The sequence below is a fragment of the Ischnura elegans genome, chromosome 9, assembly GCF_921293095.1.
Source record: "Ischnura elegans chromosome 9, ioIscEleg1.1, whole genome shotgun sequence".
NCBI lineage: Eukaryota > Metazoa > Arthropoda > Insecta > Odonata > Coenagrionidae > Ischnura > Ischnura elegans.
Genome location: NC_060254.1, coordinates 39,849,529 through 39,867,633, shown reverse-complemented (window position 1 = coordinate 39,867,633; position 18,105 = coordinate 39,849,529). Strand labels below are relative to the sequence as shown.

The window sequence follows — 18,105 nt, the reverse complement described above, 5'->3', positions numbered from 1 at the left end:
CTGTGATTGCGGAGTGCAGGCATCACAAATAATTTACTTGTAATGCACGCACTGAAATAACACCATAGCAACAATTTAAATATGATCATTATAAACCGTGGAAGGTTATTCGGGAATTCCGCCGGGTCAGGTTCTCAAACTCCATCTCGGCCGACGCGACGTTTCGATGAACAAGTTGTCCATCTCTTCAGAGCATGATGCTCTGATGACAATGGACAACTCGTTCATCGAAACGTCGATCGAGATGGAGTTGGAGAGCTGACCCGGCGGAATTCCCGAATAACCTTCAACGATCCGATACGCCGGGAAAGCCTACAATCATTCTTCATGATCGTTGTAAATCATTAGCATTATAAAAATTCCACTTCATACGTAATTGAACGAACTGCGGACCTATGTTTGAAATTTTCCGAATAAAGCCTTGGGCATGTGTTTACTCTGCTGTATACAGAGTACTAACTCAAAATGAGTTGATCTTAGAGTATTCAGTATAAAAATTGAGTACTCTGAAGATAATACTATGACATATAACGGAAAAGGTCCACAGACGGTTTTCAGTTCGTATTGATCATATCTTCGAGTGCTTACAGGAGGAAAATATAATATTCATAAACTGTCACGAGTGATATCTCTCTCGAAGCTGGAGAAGCTGAAAATATTTTGATATCTTCCATCTAGAGTCCCATCAATCACTAAATGATGATTATTATCTCTATCCTATTTGCAATTCCTAACTACGTATATTTGCTCAATTCGTTGCTATTACCATTAATTTATTCCATGCTATTTTCTATTCAATGCCCCATTATTTTCATTAACCTCAGTGGAACAATATTAAATTGATTGGAAAAACAGAAATGCTCCGAAAAATGAGGCGAGTTTTTTTTAAATCCATTGATGGCAATATGAATTGGGAATTCCTCTGAAAATGGATGATTATGCGATAAAAAAATATCCTCCACGCTTAAAATTGCAGTGAGAGCAGCTCTTTTATTACCTGCGCATTATTCGTAAAGTTCTACTTTGAAAATTACATTGTAACCTTACGCATCAAGGGACCCATCGCCATGTTTGCTCAGTGTGACGTCAGAGTCCAGTAAACAATGCGTTTCCGTGGTGCCAGTAGGCTTTTTGTCCCAGTTTTAGAAAAACCTATGTCTCTCTGTGTACTTTTTTCTTAGTATATTTTATTTTTTTCACAGTCGTGCGAATTTCATCATCAGTCATAATACAGAGTTATATTGAATAATTGACAGGTTTAAAGAACGTATGCAAACCGGAAGATGCAACACAGTCTGTTAGAAAAAATATCACATTAATTTTTCATTCTTATCATCTACGGTGATTTCCACTGAATAAGATTTTGTTCTCACTTTATGTTCTGGTAGCACCTTAGCCCCAAAAGTGCAAACGCTCAAATTTTTTTTCAGCTGAACGTATCCGATATCCTGAATTACCATACGTCTATCTTCCAGACCTAAGGAATGCTAAGTATATCGGCGTAAAATGGATTCCGTTGCATTTCTCCAAAACGTAAACTTCGCATGTTCCAATATTGTACCCAGTGCGCATTCAAAGTTATGAGTAAATGACAGTAGTTGCATAAGATACAAACCAAGCTCTAGATTACTAGTGAACGAGAGAGTTGATTTAATTTGTCTGACCTTTCAATTTTGCGGCTTCTTAACTCCGCGTCGACGAAATGTTCATTGCCGGAGAAGAAATCAGCGAGCATGAATGAATCTATCTTTGAAATGTTCCCAGAATGCGCCTTTACGAAGTCGGAGTTGACTATTGCGCAGTAATTACACCGTAAATTCTTTAAAACTATTTACAAAACTATATTATTGACACACCCTTCAAGTTATTAATCAGTTTGGCTGTTATTATTTATTGTTATCGCCATGAAGCGAATCTGCTTACATTCTGACTTCACAGTCCGTTCTTGCAGCGCGAAAGAATTTTGTAACTTTCCCGACCTTTGAAGCTCTGTAGTAACAAGAATATTAATAATGATAAAACCATATTTTACAAACGTTAATGAATTTCACTTACCTATCAACACACGTGAAAAAGTTACTGTTTTAATTTTATGACAGCACCCCATTGTCATTCTGTGGACATGAAAAAGAGACAAGTCCAGGGTGAAAAAATTAACATTATATGTGTTAGCTCATACCAGAAACTCATTCACATTAGCCGTTTGCCCTATAAATCCTTGGTAAATGCGAATTATATTTACTTACACATTCCAGTTTATGCCTAATATTTCTTTGCAATATATTATTTCTTTCTTGAATTAGTCTTTTGCACATTCAGTGTTGTCGTGTCATATCATTTTATCGTGTCTTCATAGCTGTCACGAGTAGATACCAACTACATTTAATCAGACTTCAGTTTCCTATCATTTACGTCTCATCTGTCCTTTTTCCTTCTTTCTGGAAACGTCATTAAGTTAATCGGAGCCAAACGAAAATAGTGATTGTTGCGCCACGTTTGGTTGTCACTGGATTATTATTTTTCATAGTACATATTTTTTTCCGAAATTCATGATGAATATAACTATACACGTTTTATCTTTAATTCAATTGGTTCAATCCCGTGTGAAAGACCTAATTCAAATATTTTTTGTAAAATGTAAGGTTTCCTCTTTAGATATCGGCTACTGATGCTAACAGCATTAAGGTCGCATTAAATGTGCGCAATCCATATCTTGTTTTTATTACTCCATTAATGCATTTTCAATCGTCAATCTACCGCGTCACCATTTTCATGTAATAAACGTGGCATGTGAATTCAAGTACAGCCTTCTTTCGCTAATAATTCAAAAAGTACTCATTCGTTGACGATACGTAATTTATTTTTACTATCATGGCTGTGCCATGGCGCACCTTTTGTCTGTTGTTATTGATACAAGCTAAACACATATGTTGTTATAGAATATTGAAACCTTTCAGAATAAATCAATCTTTCCCCTCCTCTGTCTCAATAGATTTACCAATGTCCGATATCCACCTCCTTCACTCGCAGTTATAAATCACCAATTTTATCTTTTCAATTTATAAAATATAAAAGAAAAATGAAAAAATGAAATAATTTACTAACAAGGATCTAACATTAAGAAATTCGATGCAGTGATTTCAGATGAAAATAGAAAAAAACTGAAAAAATCCAAAGAATATTGCCAGATTTGTATTTTTAAATATTTATAACGAAAATAAATATGACAAAAATCAAATCACTGCATTAATTTGCTATGTTTACTTTGTTCAATTGTTTACTGTAGAATGTAAAAATTATTAGTTTCCTCATCACACACACATCACTTTACGGCGACAACGCAAAAATTATACGGCAATTCGATCATGTCTTTTCTAAACTGGCTGGTTTGGGTGAGACTTGGACTCACCGCTACAGCATCTGGAAACATTGAACGTGATCGAAGAGTTTCCGCACGCTTAAATAAGTAATCGCCATTAAACCCTTAGTACAAATGCGGATTTTCAAATTCCATAAGATTTTAGTATTATTTTATTTTGACCATCAGGATATGAAGTACAAAAACAGGAGAATAGTTTAAAATTAGAAAAACTTCATCCATGTATTCGTCGTTGTAATAGGTATTTCAAACGGCCACTGCGTTCAATTAACTTACATCAGCTAAATAATAGCGGTATTGTCCCCTCAAATTTGTCACACTGGATTCATCTCTTCTCCATTCTTGAAAGGGCAATACATTTTACCATCAGAATATACACATACGTGTCATTATTGGATTTTCATACCCGAGTTTTCCATTGGATTTTTTATTGTTTCACTGGCATTACACAAGAAACTGATGATAAACAATATACCAGTAGGGTAATTTTAAAATCAGAATATTAATTGCTATGCTTTTAATATGCCACAGTGTAATAAAATGTTGGAACCTTCTGACAAGCCTTATGGCTTCGAAAGACCAAGTTTGTAAAAATGCAAGTAAAGGCATTTTCTAATTTTACAAAATTAATGAGATTAACGGAATAGAGTTCATGAGATATGGCTATCAATTCACAAATAACAGCAGCAACAATGTGTTATATAACAAACATTAGGAATGAGGAGAAGGAAATATAGAATATGTACTTCTGGATTTTTCATGTTTATATGACTACGACTTCGCTGCATCAATACTGGAAAAACCGAATGAGAAAATTACCGTTTTATTTTGGCTGAAGCTCCAAAAAAATATCTTACGATTGAAAGGTGTAATTGGACGTAGTATTCTTCCTCCTGTATCCCCCGCTATGGAGGAGAGCCCAACCGCAGTAAATGTATGGGAGTTTCAATGAATTTGGCGCTTATTTCGTCATAATCGCGTCTACTACTGCCATCTGTTCCAAATGTATGTAAACAGAAACACGCCGTCGGACATCCGCGCAAATTTTCTCCCGCCTACTGGCGGAAATACTTGCCGGTTAGAGTTGTTGTGTAAGGTTGTTACAAATTTTATTTCTCTCGCACTTGACTCTTGTTCGGTGTTTTTAAAGCTGCAATGTTTACACATTTTTAGTTAGTGTAAAGATTTCATTTCACCAATTATTACTTGGTGAAAAAACATCATTGCTGAGAACTAAGACCTCAATAATCCACACGACATTTCGGCCTAGCCTTGGTGGTGCATAATTATAGGGAAATTACAGTTTACTCTTCAAAAACTATGTGTGGATTAGAAGTAATGGTTCCATGCATGACTATGACTATGTATATATGTAATAATTGAAAATGAAAAAGTGTTTCAATGTAATGTTCCACACTTTCTCAGTCAAAGATTGCCATTTCCGTTTTAAATGTACAAACTGATATAATTAAATTTACTATTATCATATCCCCGATCATTCAAGTTCCTTAACCTATTTCCTCCCAGAATACTTTCTGCTTGCGATTGTTAAGATACATCCCATAATCATGCGGTCATTGCATAGCGAAGCGATTGTTAGCTTACGATTATTATTTCCAATTGTCTGGATATCGCTGATTCTATGTTACATGTGATGGGACAAATAAGGCCAGAATTTTATGGACCCTTCCCCAATTAACAATTTATAAACCATTATTATTTACGCATAAAAAGATGATTTCATTGCTAAGGCCGCTGCCGAAAATGTTTGGAAACCTTTCATGTGAACTCCGTAATCCATTTCCGTCCAGTATAACTGCCTACTTACTACTGTAAAGGTCGTCGTGCGTCGTGCGTCGATCCTATGATCGTCTTCCCGTGAAATATTTCTGTGATAAGTCAACTCGTTTCTTCAGAATGACGCGTAACCATTCAGCCACACTGGGTGGGAACGAGGTCAGAATCTAATGACGTTCAATTTCTGCTAGTCACCTCTGTAGAAGGGAATAATCTTCTGGGAAAGCATATTTTTGGATGAATAAATGCTCAAATAATGCATACAACACCATATCCTGTTTGCCTTTTCGATACTTGCATGTTGTTTACAGACAGAGGGCGTACTTATTGAAATTTCCGTTTCCGTTTTTTCTCGAGTATCGATTATAACGCCGTGTTTTGATTTTCGATGGACGGTATTTTCAAACTGCTTATTTAAATTTCAGAATTCTTATGAAATAAATTATACGTATTACCGTGTTTACTAACAAATATAGTTCAGTAATTCAAGGTCTTGCCCAGGATCAAAACTAGAGGGGGGCAAGCCGTGGTTGTTCAAGTTGTAACACAGAAAAAGACTAAACTTTTAAGAAAATAATGATAGTGCTTTGAGAGTATTTAAAAATGCTCAAAAATTATTATAATTACACGTTTCATACTAATATGGCTTTTCTTGGATTTAAAGAAATTTTGTTCAAAACTTTAGTTTTCAACTACATTTACTTTTTCTTCAAGGAAATTAGGCTTAGGAAATTATCATCAGGAAATTAGGCTTCACTTCTTTACTTCTTCTAACTGTCGCTTCGCCGTTGGAAATCGATAAAGTCATGAAATTCAAATGGAACAAATTCTATTCAATAAATCACTTTATAACCTCCTAAACTCTATCCTACTAAAAATGCATTTGGATAAAATGCTTATTTTTGGAAATTTGCAATATCTTAAGTGTTTCTCCTCTATATTGGACGAAAAACAATTTACTTAAAATGTTATTTACAGCGTGGTTCTAAAAAATAGAGTACAATTGGCGCAATTATGTTAATATATAAGGGATTATACTTTAAATGATTTTATTTTAATGACTTTCATTGATATTTTTACTCCCTTCGTAAAGACATTTTTGGGGTATTATTTTATTAATTCTACTGGTAAATGCGCAATATAAAATCAGTAGATTAGAGGGGAAAGTCTCCACCCCGTGCAAACATATTTTGCACGCCTCTTAGTCATGGAAAAATATAACGTGTGACACCCATCGGAAAACCAATGGTGGAATTTGCCTTTTTTATCCGCCGTAACATCCCTTCCACCACTGCAAATTTAACAACCGTAATAATAGCTGCACTCCTATTTAACCTAGTTATAGCAGAGTTACTAAGTACCATCAATCGTCTACAAAGGGGAGCAAAAATTGGCACTAAGATGAGCGTTCTAACGTTTGCGGACGATGTACTACTTATTGCTGAAAATAAGAAAGATATTGAGGAGCTAGCGGTAAAGTTAATTTCTGAAACCAATAAATTAGGACTACAAGTTAATGGAGTAAAAACCAATTTCATGGAAATAAGCAGAAGACATGATAACCAACCAGATTATAAAGTGTTACATTTTGAAGTTTAGAAAACCAAATTCTTTGAAATATTTGGTTGTTACGACAAAAACGTAAATAAATAGCATGATGAAATTCTATGCAGACTAGCATTAGCTCAACTATGCTTTTTGGGTCAATCAAAGCTCTTTGGAAGTAGACTACTGACCAGAAGGACGAAACTTCAGATATATAAAGTTATCATACAACCAGTTCTCTTATATGGAGCGTAATTCTGGACTTTTACCAACAAAAATGAAAGGAGACTTATAGCCTTTGAAAATAGAATATTATGTAGAGTGTTTGCATCTGTTGAAGTAAATGGAGTGTGGAGAATAAGGAAGAATCAGGAACTTAGAGCACTATATAAGGAACTAGGCTTGTTGGGGCATTATTTCTGAGAAATAATCGTTAAATCTCAGATAAATATATAAATTAGAAGTAATACTTCCATTTATATGTAAATGTAATAATAGCAAATAACAAAGTGTTTTAATGCAATTTTCCACATTTTCATCAAATATAGTCATTTCCGTTTTAAATATACATTGTCCGATAGTAAAAAATTTACCATTGCCATCTCCCTAATCACTCAGATTCTTCAATCGAGGAAATTTGTTTTTCTCTAATTTTTTACAATAAAGTATTCTGTTCACTTATGATTTAGTCATGCACTAGGCAGAAAAATGGTTTTAATTCTGATAATTTTCATTACTAAGAACTACCAATTGTATGTGCGTGAAAGTTATGATAGTAAAAAGCAAACTCAATCCTATTCCAACAATGTGTTTACTCGCAATGTTCCACCTTCTCTCACTCGAACATTGAAATTTCCGTTTTAAATATACATACTGCAGTACTTAAATTTACTTTTTTCACATTTTCAGTCACTCTGGTTCTTCAATCGAAAAAAATACCTTTTTTTCTAATTATTCACTAAAAAGAATTGCGTACGCTATGATCCTGAGATAGTCGCACTGGTAAAAAAAAAACAGAAGATTGAGATGGCTGGGACATGTGCAAAAAAGAGGGGGGGACCACTCAATCAAAGAGGTGTGAACAGGACCAACAGTAGGATGAAGACCAAGGCTCAGATGGAGTGACCAAGTGAAAAGGGGATATATTAGGAGGTTAGGAGTAGATCTGGAGATGGCAGAGGACAGACATCAGTGAAGGCAACTTGTTGGCGAGGCCAAAAATCACTTGGGAATCGTGTGCCCACAAGAGTAAGATCATAGCTGTACTCACCTCCGTTGCCTTGGGAACATCGGGCTCCGTCTTATTCTGCCCTCTCGGCCACGCGATGGCCATGAAGATAATGATCAGCGCCAGGATGCCTATGATGACCCACAGGTACTTTTTGGGTACATCACACCTCTGGTTCCTGTTCCGCGGGGACTTTTGCCCGTTCTGCCCGACGTTGATTCCCACGTAGTCCTTCTTGGACAGTACCTCTCCGCCGTTCTCCTTAGCCACCTCCGTAGGCTGCTTCGCCTCTTCCACATCTTTATCCTCGTCTTCCTGCCCGCTGTCTTCGTCCGATATGCCCTCGGCAGCTGAACCAGGAGCTTCTGTTTCTCCTTCCTCCTTTGCTTCGTCGCTTACCTCCTTCGCTTCGTCGCCTCCCTCTGTCTTCTCACTATCCTTCGGTATCTCCTCCTCACCCTCAACGATCTCCTTCAAGATGCAAGTGCCTTGTATACTCATCTCAAGCAGTGGACTGTCCTCGCCTTCTGCTTTTACCTCCTTCTTATTGCCCGCTTCGGCGCTCACCAGGTCGTAACTACCGCTGTTCATTTCTGAAACGTTCCCTTGAAACTTTTCCCAAGTTTCCGAGCTTCTGGCGGTACTGGCTTTAAAAAGTTTTGGGTCGGCTATCTGGTGCCTTCTTACAAGAGCTATGGAGAGTCAATTCTTAACCATGTATCTTTTTGTTTTGATCACAATGATTTGCCTCTTATTTACACGTACCAGGTTTCTCGTTTCCAATTCCTGCCTTTACCCCGACCACGTTTGAAATATTTTCGTATTACTCGGTTTAAGAAGCCTTTTGTTGACTCTATAATTCTTTTTCTTCAAGATGAGTGCTATTCCAAGTCTTTCCTATACTTAAACTATGGTCTTCCGGTAGTACTCGGTTCAAGAAACCTTAAGTCCACGCCCTGATATCTAATGTGAGTAAGGGTGGTGAGTTAACCTTCACCTATTTCTCCGTCTTTTCTGCTATCGGCGAATGCCCACTTTTTCACTTGTACCAGTTTTCCGACCGTATAATAATTGGTTGAAGTAGTCTCGAGATAAAATTCAGATGTTGAGTTAATCCGAGATGGATCTCCAGTTGGTGATCAATTATCTTCAATTGTGGCTCTCGCCTTCCTTTCTTCAGTGTGCCAATGTGTGTGTACTTTGATTTCGCTTCCTATTATATGGGACACAATTAAAGGAGGAATTTAGTTCTGGTGAGGGTCCAAATCACTCGGAAACTCACCTTGATGTTTTGCAGTCTAGTTTCTACGGCATGCGCCTTCGGCCTGATGAAACCCTGTGCATATGCATCAACCAAATACTTATTCACCCGACCTACCCATCCTAAACTGCCGTCTTCGTTTGAGAGGAGAGTTATACTTTCTGGATAGAATTCTACCAAATTGTAAGCACACCACTTTCACCGAATCGCGTCATTCACACTTTAACTTTCGCATTCGCCTTGAAGATACCCTATGTAGCGGTGACACCAAGGATATTTTTCCTCAGAGTCTCGTCTCCTGTCCGTGCCTGAGGGTCTACTTCTAAGAGAAGACTTTGGGGGTCTAACTTGTGTTCAACAAATTCAGAAGTACACTTTCGTCACTTATTCGTGCTGGTCCGGAGTTCCGTTGCTGCAATCTGGGATCTTCTGAGCAAAATTATCCTGATAGTCAGTATCACCACGATTTTTTCCCAGTGGCTTAACCCTTCCGTTACCCTGGAGAGAAGGTTCACAGTTACTGGAGTAGGCGCAAGTCCTCAGAGGCACACGAACTTCACTAATTCTCGTTGTATTCCAGTACTTTGGTTACAACCTGTCCATTTGTGTCGTAAACACCCTGTTTATTATCCGCAGCAAGATGTATCTTCCTGGATAAGATTTTTTTGAGTTCTGAGTAGGGTTCAATTACCTCGTAAGCACATCACTTTCACCTTGTCACAACCTACGCCTTCGGCCCGTAGAGACACCGTGTATCAGCAACACCCAGGTTTTTCTTGTTGAGGACGGTTCGTCGGGATCTGGATCGGTTTCAACCGACTCGTAAGAACCCCACCTTCACTGATTCGTGTCGTTCCACTGTCCTGTCGCCACCACTCGTGCCTTCGACTGGCACATACCCTGTGTATCGGTTCGCACCGTGGATTTTCTCTCTCTCTCGAGTCCCCTGTGCCACTCTTCTGTCTGGGAAGAGAGTTAACGCCTACTGGGAAGTGTGCCAACTTCTGCGATCGGCCCCGCGGGGTGTGAGTTTTGTGGGGATATCTCTCCTAAGGAACTTCTTTTCCCTGCCGTCTCTGTCCCTCGGGGGTGGGGGAAGCGGGGTTTCTTAGCAGTGTGGGCAGAAGACGGCTGGCGTGGATAGGGTGCCCTTCTGACTATAGGCCAGTAGTCTTCGGCGTCGCGGGGTGGTGACGATAAGTTTCCGTTGATGAGTCGGGCCAGTCACACCAGGAAAAGGGGAGGGGGGAGGAGGAAGTGGGTGTAGAGGGGAGGAAATAGGGGAAGGGGTCGGATGTTGGATGAGGAGGAGATGTTCTTGGAATGGGTGGAGGGGGGTATTTGGTGAAATAGTTTAGGTTGTGAGTCCGGATGGGGGCTTCCTTGAAGTCAGATTACATTATCTTTTGAGATGTACATATTTTACAGTCACCCGTATTGAAAACGAACCACTTAATTACCATAAAATGAAATTCCTCCATCATCATCGGTCAAACATAATTAAATTAATAGATGTGGACGATATTTTGTGAAACTCCATTTTATGGGGTGGTTAAATCCTTTGCATTTCTTCATTATCACTATATCGTAATTATTGATCACGACTACTGTTTTTCCTCTACTTTGTCTGAAAATAAGTGCACTTTAAATGTTACTATCCACGTGGTTACTAATAATAGAATACACTCGATAAAATTATGTTAATATATAAGGAATTCTACGTTAAATGATTTTATTTAATACCTTTTACTGATATTATTCATCTCATTAGTTTCGTAGACTAATTTCGTGACACTGGCATTAATAATGCTGCAGTATTGCAAAACTAGTCTTGAATTAATACGTTCGGTAATCATAGTAAAATCCAAGGATTGTAATTCATCTTTATCATCTACTCAGGTCATCCATCCTAAGATCGGTTTGACGCAGCTCTCCACTCAATTTTCCTATCAGCCAATCTTTTCACACTTGCATATTTCTTCTCTTTCAAATCCTTCTTCACCTGCTCCATTTATTTTACTGAAGCTCTTTCTTTTCCATTCTTGACATCCACTTGTCCCTCGACGATTGTCTTCATGAGGCCTACATGCCTCAAGATATGGCCGATTAAGTTGTTTTGCCTTCTTATTAAGGTTTTCATAAGGCCTCTCTTCTCTTCTAAGGATTTCCTCGTTGCACGCTATGTAGATTCATTTTTTACACGGCATTCTTTTTAATAAACCCTATCAAAATCCATTATTCTATTTGGACATGTCTTTTGACTTAAATGAGCTTTACCAGTCTTACGATCATTTTTTATTTTAGTCTTTACCATCAGTTATTGAGGATACAAAAGAGAAGTAATACATTATTATGATAATTTTACAGGATACAGGAGCGCGGACCTGCGTCACACCAATCTTACGATTATTCACTGATGGTGAATCTTATGATCAGCACTAGTCAAGTATCTCGACCTACATCATGCGTATTGATTTTTGAAAATACTTCATTTCATTAATTAGCCTGTATAATGTCAAAGTGGTTCTCTCTCGTAAAATATCAAAACTCTACATGACACTACTAGAAATATGAGACGATTTGTGCTGACTGCATGATGGAAGATAATTTGATATTCTACGGAAGAATTGAAAGATTTACCTTCTCCATAGAAAAATTTGCGCCTTCCGTAGATACATCAATTATCAGCAGAATAGCCCAGGTAAAGAGAGCATTCCACCAAATGAGAGACCTACATACAGCGTGATATTCAAACGTAAGGAAACAGAGATCAGGATGATTCTGAAAATGTCTCCCACGCCGGGACTTGAAACCTGGGGGTGGGAAGCTACTACACTAACTCTATTCTCAATTTTCTCGCACTAGAACCCGTACATAATTTTTCCCAACTTATATATTCACCGCGAATGCCATGCTAGTTGATTCAAATGTTCTAGGTATTTACTTGAGTTACTCAAATGCGTGGCTGAACTTCCGAAAACGCCCATTTCACCTCACGCTTTCCTTGAGAAGATTTTATTTTTTTAACTCAAAATCCGTAGTATCTAAATTATCGAAATAGGAATTTTTTTTGCGTCAACTAAATCGTTCATAGAGACTACCTAGACGTACTTGTCGTGTCTTATATCTTAAAATTGTAAAAATTGTCGACTTCTTACAAATAATGTCTCTTAATTTCCTAAATGAATTAACAAGTTTATTGTTAAAGAGATATTTTTATTTTATCTCAAAGGTTGACAATGTGATGTAAAATCATATCAAATGCTGGAGAGAAAATTACAATTCGCTGAGGAACATATACTATAATTCGTATTATAATTCCACAGATTTTCAATGAGGGCGGAAACAGTAAAAGTTTGTATCCTCACGTCTCATTTGGATATAGCTGCCGTTAAATCGGCTTCGGTTTATGATTCGTTATTTATATCAATATGGCACCTAAGAAAGTCCTTCATTAATTATAACATTTTCTGAAGTCCCTTTACCATAATCCCATGCCGTTTTCACAAAGTAAATATTGTTTTATAGTGAAATAAATATTGTTTGGTCTTAAAAACACCTTAATCAAAGAAAAATGTATCGTACCTGCATAAAATTGAGTAAAATTGTTATTACTTTCTCCATCTTGTTGCCGAAATTGAGGATCCCATTTAGGATCAAACCGACGTAACTACAAAAGCATTTTTTTCAAATTAATCAATTGAAAGGTTTGGTGATAATAACTGACTAAATTCTAATAGTTTCTAAAGTTTCTTTCCGATTAAGAGTTTTGGAAAACTATTAGAAAGTAGTCAGGTAGTATCACAAAAAATTTGAATTGGTTTATCTCGAAACAGTGTTATTGTAGTTGCGTCTGTTTGATCCTAAATGAGTGAATAGTAGCTTGAAACCTATAGTAAACGTAACCTAAAATAGCAAACAGCATTATTTTATGTGTGAAATTTTCGCATTTGACATGAATTTGAGAGTTACTCCGTAAAGGTACGTTGTCTAGTTATTTCCATGCATTAATTGATTTAAAGCATATTCGAGAAAAAAAGGTGGAATTAAATTCCTGCACTTTTCTTGCGTGTAGTTTTAAAGCTGTGGTCCTTGGGGCATTATTTATGTCATGAAATGTGCACGTGAATGATTTACGTTTCTGGACTATTTGTCAGGGACCAAAATTATAGAATTGTGTATTGGATAAAATCACAGACAAACATTCACATTTGCACACGAGAAGATGTTTCTCGATTGTGCGTATTTAATCTTTACCAGCCTTTTCTTGTCAGGCGGAAGCTGGGCTCTATAGTGTTTCCCCGAGGTGCATCTTCCCGTCGGCGGCGGCAGGAGGTGCATCCCGGAAGGCGGGCGCACATATCATCGGCGACCAAGGACATGGGTGCTGTCCTCGAAATTTCCCCACTCTCGGCTTTCACGAGACATATCGTATTTACGGTAAATTTAGTATTTGAACGTAAATTATGCAGCTGTAGTTATATCATATAGGTTCGGTCACAGCCACAAAAATAAAATTAATCAGCCATGTAACTTTTGAAAATAACTTCTGTTATTATAATTAAAGTATTTTGACGGAAAACATAGGCTTTTGTGGATAATTTTACAAACTTCACCAGAGACTGTATAATTTAAAGAAGTACTGTTTATTGATTTATATTCGCATACTAAATTAAATCATTTTTAAATGAGTATAGTTGTATTATCCCTCGGGAGATGAGACTTTATCCCTATTTAATATATATATATATGTATTTCTTGGCTAATAAGTTTATTTGGTATTTTTTATTTCTATCAATTGTTTAACGATTAAAATTGTGTAGTATTTCCTCTCTAACGTTTTGGCATTTATATTCTTACCCTCAGCGTTGGGAATTTGATGACACTGGCAAACAAAAATCAACCATGTAGCATTTTTAACGTAAATGATGTAACTATGGTTATAAAACTTAGGCTCAAATTATAGCCACAAAAATTAACGATAATCAATCACGTAACTTTGAAGCATAACATGTATTATCATTTAAGTATTCTACCGCATAGTATAGGTTTACGTGGAGAACTCTGCAGATTAACGTGGCCTATCCTCTCTCCCTACTTGGATTTCCCCCTTTCTTTCACAATAAGGGCCCGTTTCACCAACCTCTCTTTGATTGGCGATCAGTTGATCGGCATCAATTCCCTGATTCGAGATCAAATCTCGCATCCGTTTCACCAAGACTTGATCCTTGATCAACAATCAAAATTACTTGATCGGCAATCGCGTAGCGTTATTATTAGCATGGATTTGAAAGTAGCTTTCCTATTGGCTGTCTACAGCGCATTACCACGGCATTTGTTGACTTACATGATAACAGCGACTTTCGAGTTTAAAGATCAAAATGTCCACAGCGCAAGCCAATTATTTCTCTGAGTTGGAGAAATATCGTCTCATAGAACTGTTAAAAACTCATTCCAATATTATAGAAAACATAAGAACAGGTAAATGCATGCCATGAGAAGACGAAAGCATGGAAAGCTTAAGCCTAATGTAACGAACTGGAAAATATAGTACTAGCTTTGGAAAATCGAAAAATATAAATTGAGTTAAAATAGGCTGCCCTAGCCAAAGTGATGGAAAATGAATTATATTTCTCAAATCCTAGGTTGCTCTCACAATAAGTTCTACTCCTTCTATTTTTCTATCAGGAAATCTTATTCTCTTTCTTCCCCACCCTTGGTTTCCTAAAATTCACCCCATTATCAACGTCCCCTCCCCGCTCAGTTCTCTTTTCAACTATACCTTCTGTCTCCGAAGTGGCCAATAAGAAGGAGGTACAAGCAGAAGGCGAGGACAGTCCACTGCCTGAGATGAGTATACAAGGCACCTGCATCTCAAATTTAACATGATTTCTTTTTACTTTATTTTGGATCATAAAAATGCTATTTTGTATGCTATGCTGCTATTACCCCAAAAAATAATACCATATGAAATGAGGGACTGGAAATTGGAAAACTCCACACGTATTAAAATTTGTGCAGAGGTACTGGCTCTAAGATACCGAATTTGAAAACGTACCGTATTTCCCGGCATTCCTATTGCATTCATGGAGAGGGATCGGGTAGGTGTGGAGGCTAGAGTGTTGGCTTCCCACCTCGTGGGCTCGGGTTCAAATCCCGGCGGTGGCAGAGAATTTTCAGACTGCCCGATCCCTGCTTGAAAGTTGTGAGGAGGACATATCAAGCGTGACACTCCGTCCATCGGATGGGACGTTAAGCCGTGGTCCCCTTGGCGCCTTTCGTTACGAGCAAGCTACTGCCGACGCCGGGTTTCTCTCCTTCCATACACTTCCCTCATGGCGCAAATGACTTAAGATGTCGGTCGTCTCCTCCAAATACCACCATATCGTATTCATGGAATATTTATTATAGGAACTATAGGGTCATAATAACGCGCATGCCTTTCTACCGCGACAAGGTTGTAGCCCAAGGGAAAGGATGATCAATATAACAACTTCAAAAACTACGCTGACGAGAGAACTATGTTTTTGTTTTAAAAGATAATTATCTGGTAATAACAATAAATTGACGACGTCCTCACTGTTTGCCATCTTCAAATGCACTGGCACTACAACAGGGGAAATTCGAGGAGCGGTAAGAAAATTGCCGCTCGTATTGTAGCCACCGCTGCCGCTCACGTGCCGCTCACGTGCCGCTCAGGTTGCCGCTCGCCGCCCGCCGCTCGTATCGCACCCGAGGCCTTATGCAAAACAGGGGCGCAGCCAGGAATTAAGGGTGGGGGGGTTTAGGTGCTACTAATGCCGGGGTGTGTGGGGCTTGGAATACCCACCAGGATTAGCGGCAGGTGCGAGATTAATAAATTGCGGAATATAAAGAGAAATGGTTCAAATGGTGTTTTTTACGGCTTTCTGAGGGATATCTTATTAATCCTTTCACTATTCTATTAGTAATATCAATCCAATTAGTAAAATGGATTTAACTTAAAAATATCTCTGAGCTCTGGGGGGGGAGGGGTTTATCCCCCAACCCCCCCCCTCTCGCCTCGCCACTGATGCAAAAAACATTGTCAACACGAAGAAAATAAAAATTAAGTAGCCTCACTTTCGGCATACTATTAAAAGAATGGGGTATCGTTTGCATTCGTAACTAAAAAAATATTGAAATTCGTAGCATAAGAGTGCATCATGAGTATGAGAAAAGACAATCAGAGGATAGATGTGCGTCAGTCTTATCAGAAACCTTTTTGCACGCCTTTGCGATAGGAAATGGCCCAACTCCGGAAAAGATGAACAGGAAGAGCATTCTTTCCCGGGGAATATTATCTCGCCAAATCGTCCAATCAGCTTTCTTCCCCGCTCTTTTCGAGCTAAACCAATCGTTATCACCAATAGGAAGCGGAAGCAAATTTTATCGAATTTCCTCGTGCAAACTGCAAACGCACAACCGAAGACTTACTTTTCTGCTGGGACTCCATTGCAATATCTTCGCGGGGCGTTTTCAGTTTCATATTTTAAAGGCCTGTTTACATGGTACATTAACACGTACAAGCTAATGTACGTTTGCGTGAATGATTTTTTTGGACCGGAACGGAACATGTACGAATGCATGAACCAAATTAGAACAGGTTCTATTTTATGTGCATGCATTCGCACAAGTTGGGTGGTTACACGGTGCATTTTCGCGTTCATACATTTAGACACTAACCCGTGCGTGTTAATGTATGGTGTAACCAGACCATAAGAGAACCCGTGCGTTGCTCCTGTCTCGACCAATCGTATTTTTCGTCGTATTAGTTACATAAAGTCAACTTTTTGCGAAGAGATGTCATCAGGTATTGGTACCTGATGGTGATTGTTTCACAATCGATGTAGTAGAAGATGACACGTGTATTAAGCTATTATGATAAAAGTTCTGGGTAGTACGGTATCTTCGTTGATCATTGGTATTAGTTACTTGTTATGTTACCATATCGAAATTTTTGGGGCACATAGAGAAAATACCTTTTCAGCATTTGCTTCTAGCTCAAATACAAAATTTTATTAGGTACGCAACTAAGTTCTCGCTGTTTTTACATGAAAATACAACTTAATTTGTGAAAAAATAGTTAAAAACGAGTCATTAAAAGTATTCTCCATCGCTAGCTACAACTTTTTCCTATAATTGTGGCAGAGCTTGAATACCGTAACGGTAAAAATGTGCATCTTTTGAGGCTATCCACAAATCAAGCCATTTTTTGATTTCTTCAAATTAACGCGACTGCTGATCGGCCAGACTATTGTGTCATCGAACGGAACAAGTAATGATCGGACTGCGCAATATATGGGGAATGCTACGGGTGGGTAAGGACTTTTGAGTGTTTCGAGGTAGGTTTTTAACGGGTTTGGCAACATGAGGTCGAGTGTTCTCATGCTGTAAAATCACTTTGTCGAATCATAAGGACATCAAGTTCCTTTCTATTGCGTAAAGCGGCTTGGTGGGTACTTCCTGATGCAGAAGCAAGCTCTTCTTGAGTTTGACATATGAATCTTCATCGAGTTATTCCTCCAATTCAGCGTCTTCGAAGGTTTTTTGTCTTCCCTCACGTGGACGGTCTTCAACATCGAAATGACCGCCTTTTGAAGCGACAGAACCAATTGCGGCACGTTGTTTCACTTCGAGCAGCATCTTCGTAAACTTTTTGGAGCTCTAGGTGCGCTTCCGTCAACGTTTTCTTCGAGTAAAAGAATAAAATAAACACTTCCCCCAAATGACGGTTACTTGGCACAAAAAACTGGGATATATATTCACGCAACAATTAAGATTTGATGCCATAACAAACTCCCCATTTTCGTATAGCGGTTTGTTTGCCAATTGTCTACATTTGGTTCAAGACATTTCCAGTAATGTCAATATCGA

At 38.1% G+C, this 18,105-nt stretch overlaps 1 protein-coding gene across 1 annotated transcript in view; it reads right to left on the bottom strand.

Annotated features, from left to right (window-relative positions):
- Window positions 1-10,389, bottom strand: part of LOC124165522 (endothelin-converting enzyme homolog) — a 67,012-nt gene extending 56,623 nt beyond the window's left edge. The window contains exon 1 of the mRNA XM_046542964.1: window positions 7,992-10,389. Coding sequence (XP_046398920.1) covers window positions 7,992-8,540 — 549 coding nt within the window. The 5' untranslated portion in view covers window positions 8,541-10,389. The remainder of the gene's footprint in view (window positions 1-7,991) is intronic.
- Between the last annotated feature and the right edge of the window lie 7,716 nt (window positions 10,390-18,105).